At 59.8% G+C, this 16659-nt stretch overlaps 1 protein-coding gene across 1 annotated transcript; it reads left to right on the forward strand.

The window, feature by feature from the left end:
- Window positions 1-10908: 10908 nt before the first annotated feature.
- MNX1 (motor neuron and pancreas homeobox 1) lies at window positions 10909-16449 on the forward strand. The gene is made up of 3 exons (XM_057550421.1): window positions 10909-11910; window positions 14950-15110; window positions 15711-16449. The coding sequence occupies exons 1-3, from the start codon at window positions 11199-11201 to the stop codon at window positions 16071-16073; spliced, it is 1236 nt and encodes a 411-aa protein (XP_057406404.1). The 5' UTR covers window positions 10909-11198; the 3' UTR covers window positions 16074-16449.
- Window positions 16450-16659: the final 210 nt, after the last annotated feature.

Raw genomic sequence — 16659 nt, forward strand, 5'->3', positions numbered from 1 at the left:
CAGTGAGCAGACCTAAAGATCGGGACCCCTCTGTGCTTGGAGGAGAGGGGCTTGAGGTTTCTGTGGAAGGGGGTCCTCAACAGAGCCTGTGGCAGCAGGCTGCCCTGAGGGGCTGGGACAGTGGCATGGGCCCTAAGTGCACGCGGCATGTGGAATCTTAGTTGCCTGACCAGGGATCAAGTCTGGGCCCCCAGCAGTGGAAGTTCGGAGTCCCAACCACTGGACTGCCAGGGAAGTCCCTCATGTTCCCACTTTTAGGACACAGCCCTTGAGGAGAAAACCGGGATCTCTTTACTCTGGGGAAGAATCCCAGGGTGCCTAGGGGAGACCTTCCCAGTCTAGGAAGTTGTGGGGAGGGAAGGATCCGTTAGTTAGAAATGTGCAAAATAGGTTTGTAACTTTGTTCCCCTTGGAGGGCAGGGAGAAGAGGGGCTGAGGGGCTCCCAAGACTCTGGCTGGAGTCTTGGGAGCCCCTCCCAAGGAACCTGGAAGGAACTGCCCTGCCCGCCCTCCGAGCCTTAAGACTGGGGAAGGCTTCTAGAAGTGGCCTGGGCAGGAGCTGGCAGGTGGGTCTCCGGAGGGGCACAGGCAGGGGTGAGGGCAGGGGGGTGGGACAGACAGTGGTGCAGACTGGGGTGCAGCCGCAGGGAATTAACCATTGTCCCTTGGACCCGGGTTCTTACTGCCATCCAGGTCCCACCTTGCAGGGACACCATGGGGGCCAAGCCACTGACTCTCGGAGCAAATGCGTGTCCGAAGGAGCGGAGACTGGGGGAGGGGAAGAGCCTCCTGCCCCCCAGCCCCTCTTCCCCGGTTGGGCTGGGGGGGTCCCCCACGTGTTACAGGCATTTGGGACGGGGGTCCGGGGAGAGCTGGGGGGTTCGGGGGGCGCGCACAGGACAGCGGGTCCCAAATCACCGCACAGGGGGAGGGGGAGCCGGCACAAATCTTCCCGGGAGGAATTAGTTGATTCGTCGATTAATTCAGGAAAGGTGGAGCCCTCCGCGGTCAAGCTGAAATTTCGGGCTGTCGGATGGTGGTGTGCCCGCCTTCAGCGAGGGGCGTTTGCGCCCTGGAGAGGCCGAGGGGGACTGGCCAGAGAGACGCGGCCCAGCCAGCTTCTGAGAATGATTCCAAAGGCTTTCGAGGCCGCAAGGAGGGAGGCGGCAGTGGGACAGAAGGAGCCCCGAGGGATCGCCCCCAGATCCAGCCGGGCTTCGCTGGGCGCCGCGGCCCCTTGGGGGACAAGGAGGGGCGCGAGGCTCCTCACCGCGGGGCCACCCGGCTGGGAGCAGATTTAAAATCGAGAGAATCCAAGTAAAGGCCCCGGGCTGCGGAGGTGTCTGCGGGAGCCCAGACTCGACCCCCAGCGGTGCCCACCTACCCGGGGAGCTGCCAGGCGGCCAAGCAGCCCGCTCCGGCCAGATGTTCAAGACAGATGAGGGACGAGTAGTTAAAACCCACATTATATAGTTCTGTCTGGTATACAATTGCATGTGCTGACCCGTATGTTCTAACTGGAAACGGACTCGAGTCACTTAAAATATTGCAACGTCGATAGGACTAATTAATTGGAAATAAGAAACGAAAGAATACAATTAAACGAGAAGAGAATCATTTTCTAATTTAATAGAGGGACATTTATAAAGATCACAAGCTAAAAGGCATCGAAGGATTCTATCGACATTCTATTAAATCAGCCGCCACGCCCCGGGCGGGAGGAGGAGGACCGGGGAGCGCGGCACCCGGGCTGGGTTCGGCGCGGCTGATTGGTGCCGCCAGGAACCCCACGTTTGCGTCGGACCCGCCGGCCCTCCCCGCGGAATTCACTCTTCTCTGCCCACGGCTCGGACCCAGCCGCTCCCGACAGCCCCAGGCCAGGAGAAGCCTGCCTCTCCGCCCGGGAGGCCCGGGTTCGCAGACAGATTACAACAAAATTACTAATTGGACAATGAAATTGTCAAAAAAGCATCTCCCCACCCCCGCATATACAATATCCTTAAATATTAAGATATTTTATTAGACCCACTTCCTAACAATAATTTATTGCAATAAAACAGACACCGCAGGTCCCCCTAAATTGTCTTTTCATAATGAATAAATTTAAGCAGGCTAATTAATATATAAACTAGCCCGATTTGTCAAGTTGATTTGTATTTTAGTTAATTGTGAAAGTAATTACCACATGGTCAAATTAACAGCTTTCTGGAAATGACCAAGCCTGAGGTTTTATTTCCTTCCTGGGTGAAGAAAATTCATTTTTCCAAGCTCTTGATGTGATGAATAAAAGTCATAAATCTGGGTGATTGGTGCAGGCAGAGTCTAAATGGCTTCATATTTCATTTTAGGTTTAATAGAAATATTCATGCTCTGTTTTAATGAAATTAAATTGAGGGGGGATGGGGCTGGGAGGCAGCAGTGGCCGGGGGCTTAAAGGGACAGCGCACGTTTTTCTTCCCCCACCTGCGGGCCGGGGCGCTGAGGTCACCTCCAGTGGGCAGCCCATCTGCCACTCCTTTCTGTGGCAGCCCAAGGCCTGGAGGTCCTCCTTTGCAGCTCACCTGGGGCGCAGGTGGAGAGAGCAACTCGAGAGCCCCGACCCAGGTGCACTCCCTGGCAGCTGGTGCCCTCTCCCGTGCGCTTGCTGAGGTCACTAAGCAAGGTCAGGGTCAGCCCTGGGTGCAGGTGCAATCCCGCCCAAAGAAAGCCTTTCGGCCTGTTGTCTACGCTCAGGCCCGTGCTGACCCGGCAGAATCCGGGGTCCACTCTCTTCTCCCTTCTGTCCCCTGGTAGGAGGGCTGTGTGGCAGCGACCCCTCACTCATGCCCTCTAGCCCTCTACTCTGTGCCGCCTGCGACATTCCCCTCCCCTCCAAGGTGATCCTGCCGGAACCTGGACCACCAGCGCCCAGAAGAGTGAACCTAACGCACCGGGCTGCAGAGGCCTCTCCTCGGCCCTCAGAGGAAGAGGAGGGGAGTCTTCAGACCCAGCAACTTTGCTACGCTCATTTGCGGTAGGGCGCTCCGAGTTTGGGGGAAGCCCGCGCTGACAGCCGCTCGGGGCGCCTAGGGTGGGGTGGGGTGGGGTGGGTGTGAGGTCCGTCGGGGTGTCCCTCGGCCCCAGGACAGTCCTGGATCTGCAGCCCCTTAGTGGAGCTGATCAGTGACTTGTTGATTTCCCCTGAGCAAATAAGGCTTTGATGCAGTTCCAGCAAGAGTGGTTAGCTGATGAATTGACAAAAACTAATCAGCTTTATTGGGAAACAGGTTAAGGGCACGGGCGTGTCAATAATTCTCAGCCTGACCCCCTCATCCATTAACCGAGGCAGGCTGATTAGAGTAAGAAGACCCTCTCGCATTTTGCACAGAAATTGCTTTCATAAACTCACCATTATTAGCAGTCGATGCGAGCAGCTAATTTAGGGAAGACATCCCAGGCACGTCACATCTATCATCCGGGTTTATGTATCATTATCTCATTTACAGAATGTCGCAGTATAATATGTGTTTTTGGCAATAGGCTTGGCACCGCGCCTGGGCTGCGCCGCTCTTTTTAGCAGCACAGCGGAGGCCTCCTCGCCTCCTTCCCCGCCACTGGGCCTGGAAACCCCCCCACGAGGGCCGGAGCCGGAGGGCGCTTCCCGGGCGGGCAGCGAGAACCGGGAGTCCTCCCCACAGCCACGTGCGCACCTCCCAACGCGCGCCTCCAGACCCGTGCACCCCGCGCACGCCGCCCCCGCTGCGCCGGGCTCGCTCGCCCGCGGGGCCCTGGCGCGCGGCCCAACCAAAGAATTTGCTCCAGCCTCGGAACCGCGGGGTGCGAGTTCGCCGTTGTGCCCTGCATCCCTTCCTCGGGGCTCGGGCGGCGGCGCAGGCGGCCCGGGGCGGCCGCTCCCCTGCGCCTGGGGGGCGCGGTCCCGGCCTCCCGCTCAGGCCTCGGCCGGCTGGGTCGCAGAGGCCCCGGGCCCGGGGGACAGCCCGCCGGCCCGGAAGGCCCCTCTCCGCCCTCCCGGGCTCCAGGGGCGGCGGGTCTGACCTTTCCCTCCCCCGGCGGCGGCGGCGGCACCGCGGCCCAGATGCGCCCGGCAGACCGGAGTGGGCCACCTGTTCCTCCGGCTAATTATTTTAATGTAGGGGGCCCAGCGTCACCGGGTGCGCGCCTCTTGCAGCGACAGACGGCGGCGAGGCCGAAGACCCAATCCAGCCTTTCAATGGAATTTCCCAGATGGGCCGAGGGGAGGCCAGGCGGGTCACCAGGGGCCCTTTAACGAGTTCATTAGCCAAATTATCCTGCCCGCAGCACAGGGCCCGGGAGACTGGGGGAGGGGAGCGAGCACGGAGGGGTTCCGCGGGCCTCTCTCCCCCCTGGTCTCGCGGCGGTGAGGCGGGGAGGTGCTGAGTGCAGGGAAGGGGAGAAAAGCCTCAGCCCAGCGGGCATGGGGGGGGGGGGGAAGGGAGGCGGGCCGTCCTCTGTTGTTTAGCAGCAAACACGCCACCTCCCTGCCACTGTTAGGTTCCACAGGTAGGAGCCCGGCCGGGTCAAAGGCCAAGTGGGAAAAAGTGTTATTAGATGCATCCAATGAAGAGATTATAATATAATAAGGAACGTGACTGACCGGGCTATGGTGTGAGACCCGACTGCAGGACTTGAAGCCAGAGCCTGGCCTCTTTGCTGTGGGTTCTGGAGCAAAGTGCCTTGATTTCTCAGAGCCTTAGTTTGCCCGTCTATAAGATGGGGACATGGGTATGATTTCCACAGTTATAATGACTAGGAGGAGACTCTTAGAAGGTGCGTTGAAACACTCAATACCATGAGCACTTGGACATCCTGGCAGGAGCGGGGCTCGAAAATCGGCCTCGCCCTCCCCTGCCCCACCGCACTTCCAGCTCTTCTCAGGGCCCCAGGTTCCTCGTGGGTGAAATAGTCCCTGTTCACACGGTGGGGTAGGGCAGGGAGTTGCCTTCTGCCCAGCTGACCACACCCCACCCAACCCCACTTAGGAAACCTGGGTGGAGGTGTGATGGGGAGAGAGGCTGCCCTGAGAAAGGCGGAGGAAGCCCAGGGATGGCGTTTCTGGCAAACCAGCTGCCTCCTGTTTGCAAATACGAACCACCCCCCCCCGCCGCCCAAATCCACCCCAAGTCTCAGATCCGTCCTGGGGCCTTGAGTGTGCACCTGTGGGGAGAGGCTGGGGCCAGGCTGGAGATGAACTTGACCCAGACACCATTTGCCCATCTTGAGGCATATCCCCCAGCTCTGGGAAGTCAGGTCAGGCAGACATCCAGTCTCTCTCTCTCTCTCTCTCTCTCTCTCTCCCTCCCTCCCTCCCTCCCTCCCTCCCTCTCTCTCTCTCTCTCTCTCCCTCCCTCCCTCCCTCCCTCTCCCTCCCTCCCTCCCTCCCTCCCTCTCTCCCTCTCTCTCTCTCTCTCTCTCTCTCTCTCTCTCTCCCTGCCGCCAGCAGCCTCAGCTTCTGCCACCTCAGCAACTACTAAATAGACCAATTAGCAACAACTTCCTGCCATTATCCACCATGGATTTGGACATTAGCGCGCTACTACCCAGCCATAATTTCGAGTCGGAGCGCACTAAAAAGTTCACACACTGAAGCATTAAAACGCCCCCAAGCAACGTCTTCCGTGTATTTGTGCTTCTTCCCTGTGTGTCATCCTCACCCCCCACCCCGCCTGCGGGTCAGCAGTCACCATTCAGGCTGGGGTGGAGCCAGCCTGCGGAGGTCTGACCTCCCAGGGGCCAGAGCTGCTGGCGTGGACCCTGCAACCCTCTCCTCCTGCCATGGGGGTGTGTCGAGGGTGGGGAGGTGTGGCCAAGCACCTGGGGCCAGGGCTGCCTGAACACCTTAAAAGGTGGGTCCTCGATGACCAGACACATTCCCCTGGGAGATGGGAAAGCCAGGCTCTCCCAAAGCAGATAAGCATCGTTCTCCGTCTTAAAATAAGAAATTATCGAGGCGCAGGACTCACTCACAGAGAACTGTAGGTCCCCGTTAGCGATGGTTTGGAGAGGAGTCCTGTGGGCCTCTGCATTCCGAAAAAGCTGGCTTCGCAGGTGCACGCACTACATAACCTTGTTTCCGATAACAGCTTGAAGTAGAGGCCACTGTGTGAACCTGCAATTAAATTACATTTAATTTAAATCCTCTGGCAAAAATATAGTCTTCTGGGGAAGTCTCTGTTGAGGGCTGTTTTCCCCCAGGGTGATTACAGGGACTCCAATGAGCTTCCCCCCACCCCACGTTCCCGGATTCTTGGGGAGAAATTTGCTTCCCTTTGTAACCCAGGAACTTAGAATTTGTGCTGCAGAAAGGCTGGAAACGCTCTCCTTCCCTGGGTCAGAAGGAAATCTGCAGGGGGATGGGGACCGTCTCCCCCCAGGGGCCAAACGCTGAGCGGGGCACCGCCAGGCCTGTCCCTTGCCTTTGGTGTCCCGGGAAGCTGGGAGGCTGCCCAAGGTCTGAGGGTAACGCAGATATTTCTGTATTTGGAGGAAATTTCCAAAAATAGAAGGCCCGTAGCTTGCCGGATTGTTGGAATGTTACGAATTTAAATCCTGCAGCCTTCCCCGACCTCTTAGCAAGCCCTCGGCAATGAGCCCCTGATCTGGGGCTGGGTCAGGTGGAGAGGGCCGGGCCCGCGACCCCGGGACGCCCGGAGGTGGGCCCGGTTCCGGTCCAGGCCCCGGGCGACACGAAGCCGGGTGCGCAGGGCGAGGCCGGGCAGGCGGGGCCGCGGGGTAAGGCGGCGGCCCGTCCTGCGGGTCCCACCTCGGGGTGGAGCGCGTCCGTGGGCTCCCACCTTTTCCAGGCCCTTTAAAAGGCCAAGCGCCCCCGGGTCAGGGAGGAGGTCAGCAGATCAAAGGGCGGCGCTAACTACGAGGTTCCTTTGGCCCTCGGGGCTCTGCTGCTGGGGGGCGGGGGACACCTGCGCGGGCCCGCCCCTCCCCCGCGCTCGCCTTCCGGTGACCCCAGCCCCCTCCCCCCGCGCCCGCGTCCCCAGGCCCGGCGCGGTCCCCGAGTGTCTCTCCCGCGGTTTCCTTCCTCCTCCTCCCGCCTCGCGACAGAGCTGCTTCCCCAGCCGCAGACCTGAGGGTCCCCACAACAGCACCTTCGCAGAGTAACTCGACCGCCCCGGTTCGAATCCCATCGCCACCGCGAGTTTAGGTCCTGCCCTCAGGCAAATTACATAGCATACCAGGCCTGTTTCCTGAAGGAAACCCCGAGAGGTTAAATTGAAGTTTAGCTGAGTTCATCCGGGGGTCGGGGGAGGGCACGGTTTCAGCAGGACGGGCTAAATCACCCGCACCGGCCCTGGTCTCAGTTCTGGAAACCTCAAGCTCTGGGAGGGTGGGGTGTGCAAAGCGGTCGCCAGGGAAAGTCCTCTTCCAGCCTGTGTTCCAGGGCCAGCGGTCCAGAGTCGCCTTCATGCTGGGCGCTCTGTTATGCCTGCCCCGCTTCCTGTGAAGGGAAGCAATCTGTAAACGATGAAGATGCCGCCTCCCATCATCCGGATATGTGACTCTGTAGGGTTTATCCCAACTCCATATACGTAATTCCAGACATGGATAGACATGCATGACAACAGCTTTTTCTTCTGCAAATGTCTGTAAAAATCACCAGTTCTCCTTTCTAAGTAGTGGGAGAAAGGGTAGTGCAGGCTGTGTTCAGTGTCTAAAGGAAGGCCCTATGGAAAGAGAAAGGGAGGCATTGCCAGGAGGGAAGGGACCGGATGGGAGCCAGCTAGATGAAAGGGGCACCAGGCCCTCAATGCTGCTTTGCTTGGGAGCTGGAGAGTACTCCCCGGTGTCCTGGGGCTGAATGCTGTCCCTGGGCATCTGGAGACTGAGGCTGGGAGCACCCCTCAGACCAGACCTTTGATCTCTCGCTGCGGCCCTTCCCAAGACCAAGCCCTGCTCCTGTCTGCCCAAAACCTTCTTCAAAGCCAGCTGGGCTGGATCAATACAGATGCTGGAAACAGGAAGAGCCCTGGTGAGCTCAGCTTCACACACCATAAACCACACAAAGACCCCAAACTTCCGAGACCTCTTCCTCTCTCTCTCCCTCTCTCTTCCCATACAACTTCACAGACACCTCCAATATGTATTCCCTAATTCTTAACATAAACAGGGTAACTGATCATTTAAAGTCATTTAGCACTGCAGAGTCCATTTTGTCTAACCCTGACTTTTCGAGACAAAGAAAGAGAAATCCATCAAGATAAAGAAGCTTCTACATCTGCAGTCAAACTGCATTTAGAGAGGTGGCCAGGACCTGGACCCAGGGCGGGCAGGCTGAGTCCACTTTGGATCCCGCACCTGGGCCCCTCAGGTGGTGTGGACTCAGGGGGTAATCAGATGAACCTGCCTGAGCTGGGTCCCACCTGTGGACGACATCCATTCCGTGTGTTCAGGAAGTGTTCTCAGCGGGCCCAGGCAGAGTAGAAGCATGGGGGAGGGGGAGATTTTGAGGAGTTTGGGAGAATACTTACTGTAGAACCAAAAAATGGTAAAGTGAATTGCTCTGGGGGTTATAAAACAAGAGAATAATTTTGTTGAGGAAGATGGGGTGATTCATGAAGTCTAGACTGCACACCCCCATCACCCACTAAACTAGCCCCGGCAGTGGTTATTTCAGGTAGGAGAGAGGGGCGTCAGGCTCTCCAAGATCCACCTTGGGAAATTTACTTTGCACTCCTTCCCCTGCCCCAACCTCCTAAAGCATAGCCTTCAGGACCAGCAGATGGAGGAGGGGGAGGGGATGAGACACGGGAGAGGCAGCCGGCCTTCGAGCTCACCCCCATCAGAGGAGGGGGCCACGTTTGCTTGCTCTATCTTGGAGAGGCAGAGTGGCAACAAAGACACTGTTACCCTTTCTCCAAGGGTGAAGGTCTCCTGTCCCAGAACAGGTGGCTAATCTCAGGTCTCTTTGTAAAACCCTCCTTCCCCAGAGGGAACAGACAGGATGGGGAACAGGGCTGGGGATACCGGGAACATTGAGGGCAGCAGGTGGGAACGGTGAGGCTCCTGCAGTCAGACCTGATCTCATTCCAAACTCTGAGGCTTAACAGTTTGCGGGGATGAGAGTCTCAACCTCTTTGAATCTGTACTCTGTGAAATGGAGATTTCATCTGGTGTCATAGGGAAGATTAAGGAAGATAATTCTAGAAAGCTCATGGCACATAGTAGGTGTTCAAGAGATGTGAGTGTACCCCTCTCTCCACTCAGAGACAGAAGGACTGCATCTTTACCACCACAAAGACATAAGAAAGACAAGAGATATGAGAGACAAGACAAACACCATGTAAGTGCTGTTATTTCTATTTACAAGTTAATATTGGTGTTTGCAAAGCTATATAACATTTATTCCATTTGCTGTCACTTCTCCACTGCTATCCTCCTAACCTTCCAACGAGTCCTGTGAGTCTCGGAACTACACTGTTACAATGAAAAAGAAACGCTGCTTACCCACGGAATCACTGCAATCCACTCTCACCTGGGTAAAAAAGCCTTTTGAAGGGAAATGACTTGTTCCCTGTATTTACCTTTAAACATCCCTCTTGTGGCAACCTGACCTGCTAACTTTAAAGTTTACCTGGCCCTGGTTTTTGGTTTTTTTTTTCTTGGTCCTCTGCCCCTCCCACAGCCCCCTTCCTGTCCTTTATTCACCTCTCACCTGCACGGGAAGCCAGGCTTCCAGAACCCGAGCTCCTTCTCGAATTCTCACATCTGTCTGGGGAAGATAAGTAGGTCTAATGGAGCTATTGACAAAGACTGGTGTTGGTGGCCGCTGGGCTCCTTGACCTGCACGTCCATTCTTTCTGCTTCAAAAAGCCTTTGGAAGTGCTTTTACTGTAAATATTTGAAGTGTGAGTATGGGGCAGAGGTGAAGTCTGGATTCTCATCCCACTTTCTTGCTCAGACAAGGGAAGCCCTTTCCTCCAATTTTCCAGGAGCTGCAGGCAGCAGAGAGCCTGCATTTTCCAGCCCGGGCCTGGGGCCAGCAGGATCAGTGACCGGCCTCGGCTGACTCCCTCCCGGCTGGGCTTCCCAGGGCCCAGATGGGTGCCGTCTCCTGCCTGCCCACGGGCGGGTGTCCCTCGGCAGAGGAAGAGCTCTGTAATCGAGGACCTGCTCCATGGCGGGTGGACGACGTCTCCAAGCCGACCTGGGTCCTGCAGGCCGCTCGCACCAAACTCTCACCTTGACCGGGAGGACTGAAGGCGCGGGCTTGTGGAAGGCAAGCTCGCGCTCGGGTACACGTACGCTTCACTCCCCCACAAACAACACCTGCAACGCACAGAACTTCCCCGGAAAGGTGAGGGGGCTGGTGACAAGGACACAAACCCCTCAGGCGCAGGGCTTGGGGACCAGAACGGTCTTCGCTGAGCTGCCTGCACTGAGCAGAGCGGCTAGGTCTGGAAGCAGCGTGGGCTCTCCCTGCAGAAGTCGACACACTCAAGCGCCGGCGAGGAGGAGGGAGAGGACGCACGCTGCTGGCTCTAGGGGACACGAACTCAGACCCGGACAGCGTGTGTCGCGAGCTGGGCTCCGGCCGGGAGGCACACACGGACCCCGGGGGTTGCCAGCACCCGCCGCCCGCTCAGCGGCCGCAGGAGGGCGAGCAGGCACCCCAGGTTGCGCCTCCGAGTCTTCCAACCCCTGTCTCGGTCCCCGCCCCGCCTTCGCGGCTCGGCACCCTGGGCTGTTTAGGACCCCGCGGCGCAGGGGCGGGGCGGCGGGCGACCGGGACGGTGACAGGTGCGCCCCTCGGCCAATGGCGGGGCCGGAGCCCCTCCCCAAGCCCCCGCCGAGCGCGCCAATCGGCGGCCGCGCTGCGCTTCAAGTGCGCGGAGGGGCGCGGGTCCCCAGCCCGGCGCCAGCGGCCTCGGCGCGGTCGCCTGCGGGCTGCAGCGCTGAGCCGGGCTCTCCGGCCCCGGCGCGCCGAGCGCTCGCGTGGGAGTTTGTGCGAGAGCGAGTGAACGCGGCCCGGGGCGGGGCCCGCACGGAGGAGGCGCCCGGACCATGGTCACCCTCGGCTGAGTTTCCGGCGGCGACTTTGATTACTGGCAAATAATCATAACAATACCGAGCCCCGGGGCTGGTCGCCGCCACGCACAGACTCCGCGGGCCGGCACGCGGCCGCGTCACCCACCTCCCCGCGCTGATCGCCAAGCCCTAACGAGCCGATGGAAAAATCCAAAAATTTCCGCATCGACGCGCTGCTGGCCGTGGACCCCCCGCGAGCGGCCTCGGCGCAGACCGCGCCGCTGGCCCTGGTCACGTCGCTCGCGGCCGCCGCAGCTGGCCCCGGGGGCGGCGGCGGCGGCGGCGGCGGCGGGGCGAGCGGCGGGGCGAGCGGCGGCTGCAGCCCCGCGTCCTCGGAGCCGCCCGCGGCGCCCGCCGACCGCCTGCGCGCCGAGAGCCCGTCGCCGCCGCGCCTGCTGGCCGCGCACTGCGCGCTGCTGCCCAAACCGGGCTTCCTGGGCGCCGGCGGCGCGGGCGGCGGGGCGGGCGGAGGCGGAGGCGGGCCCGGGGGGCCCCACCACCACGCGCACCCCGGCGCCGCCGCCGCCGCCGCCGCCGCCGCCGCCGCCGCCGCCGCCGCCGCGGGGGGTCTGGCGCTGGGGCTGCACCCTGGGGGCGCGCAGGGCGGCGCGGGCCTCCCGGCGCAGGCGGCGCTCTACGGCCACCCGGTCTACGGCTACTCGGCGGCGGCGGCGGCGGCTGCGCTGGCCGGGCAGCACCCGGCGCTCTCCTACTCGTACCCGCAGGTGCAGGGTGCGCACCCCGCGCACCCCGCCGACCCCATCAAGCTGGGCGCCGGCACCTTTCAGTTGGACCAGTGGCTGCGGGCGTCCACCGCGGGCATGATCCTGCCCAAGATGCCCGACTTTAACTGTGAGTACCGCGCAGCCCCCGAGCCTGCGGAGGGAGGAGGAAACGGAGCCTGCGGAGGGAGGAGGAGGGGATGGGGAGTACTGGCAGAAGGTTCTCCCGCGCACCCTCCTCCACCTGGCACCTCCTTCCGCTGGTTCTCTGCTCCGGGCGAGCTGTGGGAGCGCCGCGAGGCCGCCTCGGCTCCGCCCGGGGCCTGCGAGGACTCGCGCGGGCTGCGCGATGTGGGATTGTCAGCGAATGATTAAAATGCCCACGCGCGGACCTTGCTTCGCTTCCTCTCTTAGTGGGAAGGGGCAGCTGGAGGTGTGAGACTACAATCTAATGATTAACCGGCAGGCTAGAGGAGAATGAAGTGGTGGGGGAAGGCGAGCCCTGGAGTTAGGTGTGCCTGGGAATCGGGGGCCACCGAAACCAGGGGTTTATCCTCAGGGAAACGGACGTGACCTCGGTCCCGCATTGTGGGTTCTGGAGAGACCCCCGGACCCTCCCAGGAGAGGGAGCGCTCCCAGAGTTAGCGAAGGAGAAATGAGCTTCAAGAGGCCCAGGGACGCAAGGCAGGGGCCCCGGGCGACTTCCTGGCCCTTTGCGGGGCTCTGCCCGCCTCTGGAAGGGCTCTGGGTCCGGGGTGCGATGCCCAGGAGACGGGTGGCCTGCCTTGAACAGAGAGATGGCACGCTCCGGAAGGCCGAGAGATGCGCCCTCCTTCAGGGGCTGTAAGCAGCAGGTGTCCGCCTCCGAATTCAGGGCGCCTGGCACAGCGCGCACCCCTCCCCAAGACCGCAGCGCGGGAGGGCTGGCCATCCCCAACCCGAGAGCCGCCCAACTGTGGGCGGCGTGCTCGCCACCCAGGCGGGACACCTGGCCGAGGCCTGGGCCTCTCTCTCTCGGGCTTTCCTGGCGCGCGCGGGCGGGCGCGCGGGAGTGGAGCTCCGGAGAGTCTGGATCTCGGGTCCGCTCGCTCCACCCGGGCTCCGCTCAGAGGAAGATGCTTGAGGCTTAACGCTTTCAGCCGCCAAACACCCAAACAAAGAGACCCCATTGTTTCCGTCTGAATGGATTTGTTTAGACTGGGGAGATGCAGGCATGGGAAGGGGAAAAAAGCAAAAAAGAAAACAGAAATAAACATTCGCCAGAATTCAGATTCCTCTGCTAGAAGCTATGGTCGTGACTAAACAGAGAAAAGCTAGGATCCCAGAAGGCTGAAGAAGTCACAGCCGGGTGAGAAAATCCCAGCATGTGCGCTGTTTGCCCGCGGCCACCCCAGGCTGTTCCCGGCTCAGCTTCCAGAAGGCCCTAATGGCCACCCATCCCTTCCGTTGGAGTCACCCCTCCCGGCCCCAGGCAAAGAAGAGGGCAAGCTTGCTCTCACTTCTGTGGCTTCAGGCATATCTGAGCTCCTGATCCGGCGTCAGCCAAACCCAAGGCACCCTTCCAGGCCTGGCCTCAGAGCCCAGCAAACCCCTTCTGATGGAATGCCACCCCACGCATCTTTCATTGTGACCTGCATCTCCCAGAGCCTGGCAGGCTTAGTCTCCCACCGATGGGGGGGGTGGGCAGCGGTGATCTCCACACAGGCCTCCCCTGGGCGCTGGGTTCCCCGGCCACCCGGCTCTTTTCCCCGGCCACCCGGCTCTTTTCCCCGGCCACCCGGCTGTTTTCCCCGGCCACCCGGCTCTTTTCCCCGGCCATCCGGCTCTTTTCCCCGGCCACCCGGCTCTTTTCCCCGGCCACCCGGCTCTTTTCCCCGGCCTGCGTGGAACCCGAGATTGCCCAGAAAATCGACTACAGCCACATCCCTTTGCCAACACACTTAGTCCATCTCTTAATCCTAACCTCGACCCAGAGTTATCTAATTAAAACCCAGCCAGCTTTAAGTTCAGAAAAAGAATCTGAACACCGAATCCTAAAGGGCAATAACAAACAGGTGACCATGCCAGAATGGGTTCTGAGAGTCCCTCCTCTGGTCGCTGGAAACCTGTTTGGTTTCCTTTAATTGGTGTCTCAGCCATCAGATGGCATTTCCCAAATGGTCCCTTCAGAGCCAGTGTTTTAATTAAAGTTCTAATGTATTGTCAAGTTGGGAATTCGGGGCCTTGTTTAACTAAAGCGGGGGGCGTGGGCCTTCCCATAAAGCAAATTGCCCATCCCATGGGAGCCTGAGCTCGTCCTGCCCGGGGCTGGCCTCTTTTCTTTCCTTTCCTTTCTTTTATTGTCTAACACTTGTCAGGCTCCTGGGAAATCAAGGGAAGTCTCGCTTTGAGGTCATAAAATTCTCTGTGATGTAACCGTGTGAAATTATGTAAATAAAGCCAAGAGACCTCCTTGAACACGTAGAAAGCCGGATCCCCCTGTGCCTAGGCCTTTAATTTGCGTAATGAGAATTGTCCTGAAAGGCTTCCAATCTCCCAAGGCTCTGCCCCTCTGGACCCTGGGCAGGCGTTGTCAAGAAAACATTTTACATGGGGGAGAGTCTCTGATGAATACACATATTTAGGACCAGAATTTGGTCCTTTTCTTTCCTTCCTTCCTTCCTCATCTTTTTCCCTTTTCTCCTATTCTTTTTGTACGTAAGGAGGTGGCGGTGGGAATCCTGCACCAGTTCTTCGCTGGGCAGGAAGAAGTAGGAAGTGATTCCGGTGGCCTGTGTGGATTGGGCCTGAGTTGGGGAAGGCACCAGGAGGAGTAGGGAGGAGGGGGTCCCTGGGCCTCTGCTACTTGCCTTTCTGTCCACCTGCTTTCTACCAACGCCCACCCAGGTGGAGAGGACGTGCCTGGGTGATAGGCTCTCTTTAATCAGGACACCCGGGCCCCGCCTGGGATGAAAAGACTTGGTCCCTCTAAACCCAAACCATCTGGGCCCACCTGGCCGAGGGGTCCTGGACTCCAGGGCTTCCTTGGGGAGGGGGCGCTGACACTAAAGAAAGAGCAGCGACTCTGCAGGGCCGCGAGCAGCGGGCAGCCTGGCGTGAGGAGTGTTGCTGGCGCTGGGTGGCAGCGGGCAGTGGACTGACCTGGGCTCACGAGCCTCTCCCACCCCAGCCCAGGCGCAGTCCAACCTCCTGGGGAAGTGCCGCCGGCCACGCACCGCCTTCACCAGCCAGCAGCTGCTCGAGCTGGAGCATCAGTTCAAGCTCAACAAGTACCTGTCGCGGCCCAAACGCTTCGAGGTGGCCACCTCCCTGATGCTCACCGAGACCCAGGTGCACTGCTCCCCCACCCCCAACGCGGCCTGGCCTCCCAGGGACACTGTCGCCTCTGCTCTCTTGACCCTCGGCCTTCCTGGGCACCTGGAGCTGTGCCCATTTGACCTTTAGGGTGTAGATTAACATCCCACCCAGAGTTGCTGGGTGCCTATACTGGCACCCAGAGGTCTGATTCAGCTGGTTCTGTTGGGCCCAGGAATTTGCACCCCCCCCCATTCTGAAGCAGGTGGTCCCCAGGCCACATGAGAGAGATTTCACTCCAGAAAGAGAGGAGGGAACATCTTGAGATTTACAGACAGGTACCCCAGCAGCCCTGGCCCTTCGCACACACATGGTGGGTGTGGGTGGGAGACCTCGGTGCTGGGGGTGGGAGATAGGGGTCTTCGTTTGACCTTCCTCAGAGCCCCCAGCCGGTCTTTGGGTTTTGCTGATGCGCAGGGTGGGGAGCTCCATCCCCCTGGAGCTTCCGAGTCCTCTAATGGGAGCCCCACGCCCGGCCCGGTGATGGAGGCAAGCGCACGGCGGGTGCAGGTGCAGGAGCCCAGGGACTCGGCGGGGATGGAGGTGGCGGGTTTCTCACGCCGCTTGTGCCGGCAGGTGAAGATCTGGTTCCAGAACCGGCGGATGAAGTGGAAGCGCAGCAAAAAGGCCAAAGAGCAGGCAGTGCAGGAGGCCGAGAAGCAGAAGGGCGGCGCGGGCGCGGGCAAAGGCGGCGGCGCCGAGGACCCGGGGGACGAGGAGCTGCTGGGGCCGCCGGCGCCCGGGGACAAGGGCAGCGGACGCCGCCTGCGGGACTTGAGGGACAGTGACCCCGAGGAGGACGACGACGACGACGACGAGGACCATTTCCCCTACAGCAACGGCGCTAGCACGCACGCCGCCTCCTCTGACTGCTCCTCCGGGGCCGACTCGCCTCCCCCGCGGTCCGGCGGGCCCGGCCACCAGCCCCCGCCCCAGTAGGGGCCCCGCGGCCGGCGGGTGGCGGTACGGCCTGGATGCTGCGAGCCCTCCCATGCCCCCCGGGTCCGCCCCCCAGGCCCGCGAGCGGAGGCGGCCCGGTCCCGGGGGCTGCCCTTGTGGGCCCCAGCAGCTGTCTGCTCCTCAAGGGACGGAAAGAGGGAGGCCCAGCAGGTTCAAACTTGAACTCTGGTTCTTTTTAATTTAATTTGGTTTGCGTTGCGGGGAGGTGTTTCTGAGAAGAACTGACCATCAGGGGAGGCTCCCAGTTCCCCTCTTGCCGAATGGAGAAGGCGGAAACCTACAGTGTTAAACCATCTCCGAAACTTGAAACCTTCTCTGGATACGCCGTTCTTCTGAGTGTTGAAAAAAGAAAAAATGTTTTGTGCTTATGTATCTTGGGGGGAGGGGGGAGGGATTTATGTCATGAGCGTTCAAACTGCTGGAAATCCCAAAACTGTATTGTCTTTATTTTTGTATATTGTATTTATAAATATATATATAAAGAAATGTCTACTTACGCATGCTAAATTATCATTTAGCTTCTCCCATCGCCCACGATGGAATGTAAAATAAATTGGTTTTTTTA

Source organism: Balaenoptera acutorostrata, chromosome 7, assembly GCF_949987535.1.
Source record: "Balaenoptera acutorostrata chromosome 7, mBalAcu1.1, whole genome shotgun sequence".
Taxonomy (NCBI): Eukaryota; Metazoa; Chordata; class Mammalia; order Artiodactyla; family Balaenopteridae; genus Balaenoptera; species Balaenoptera acutorostrata.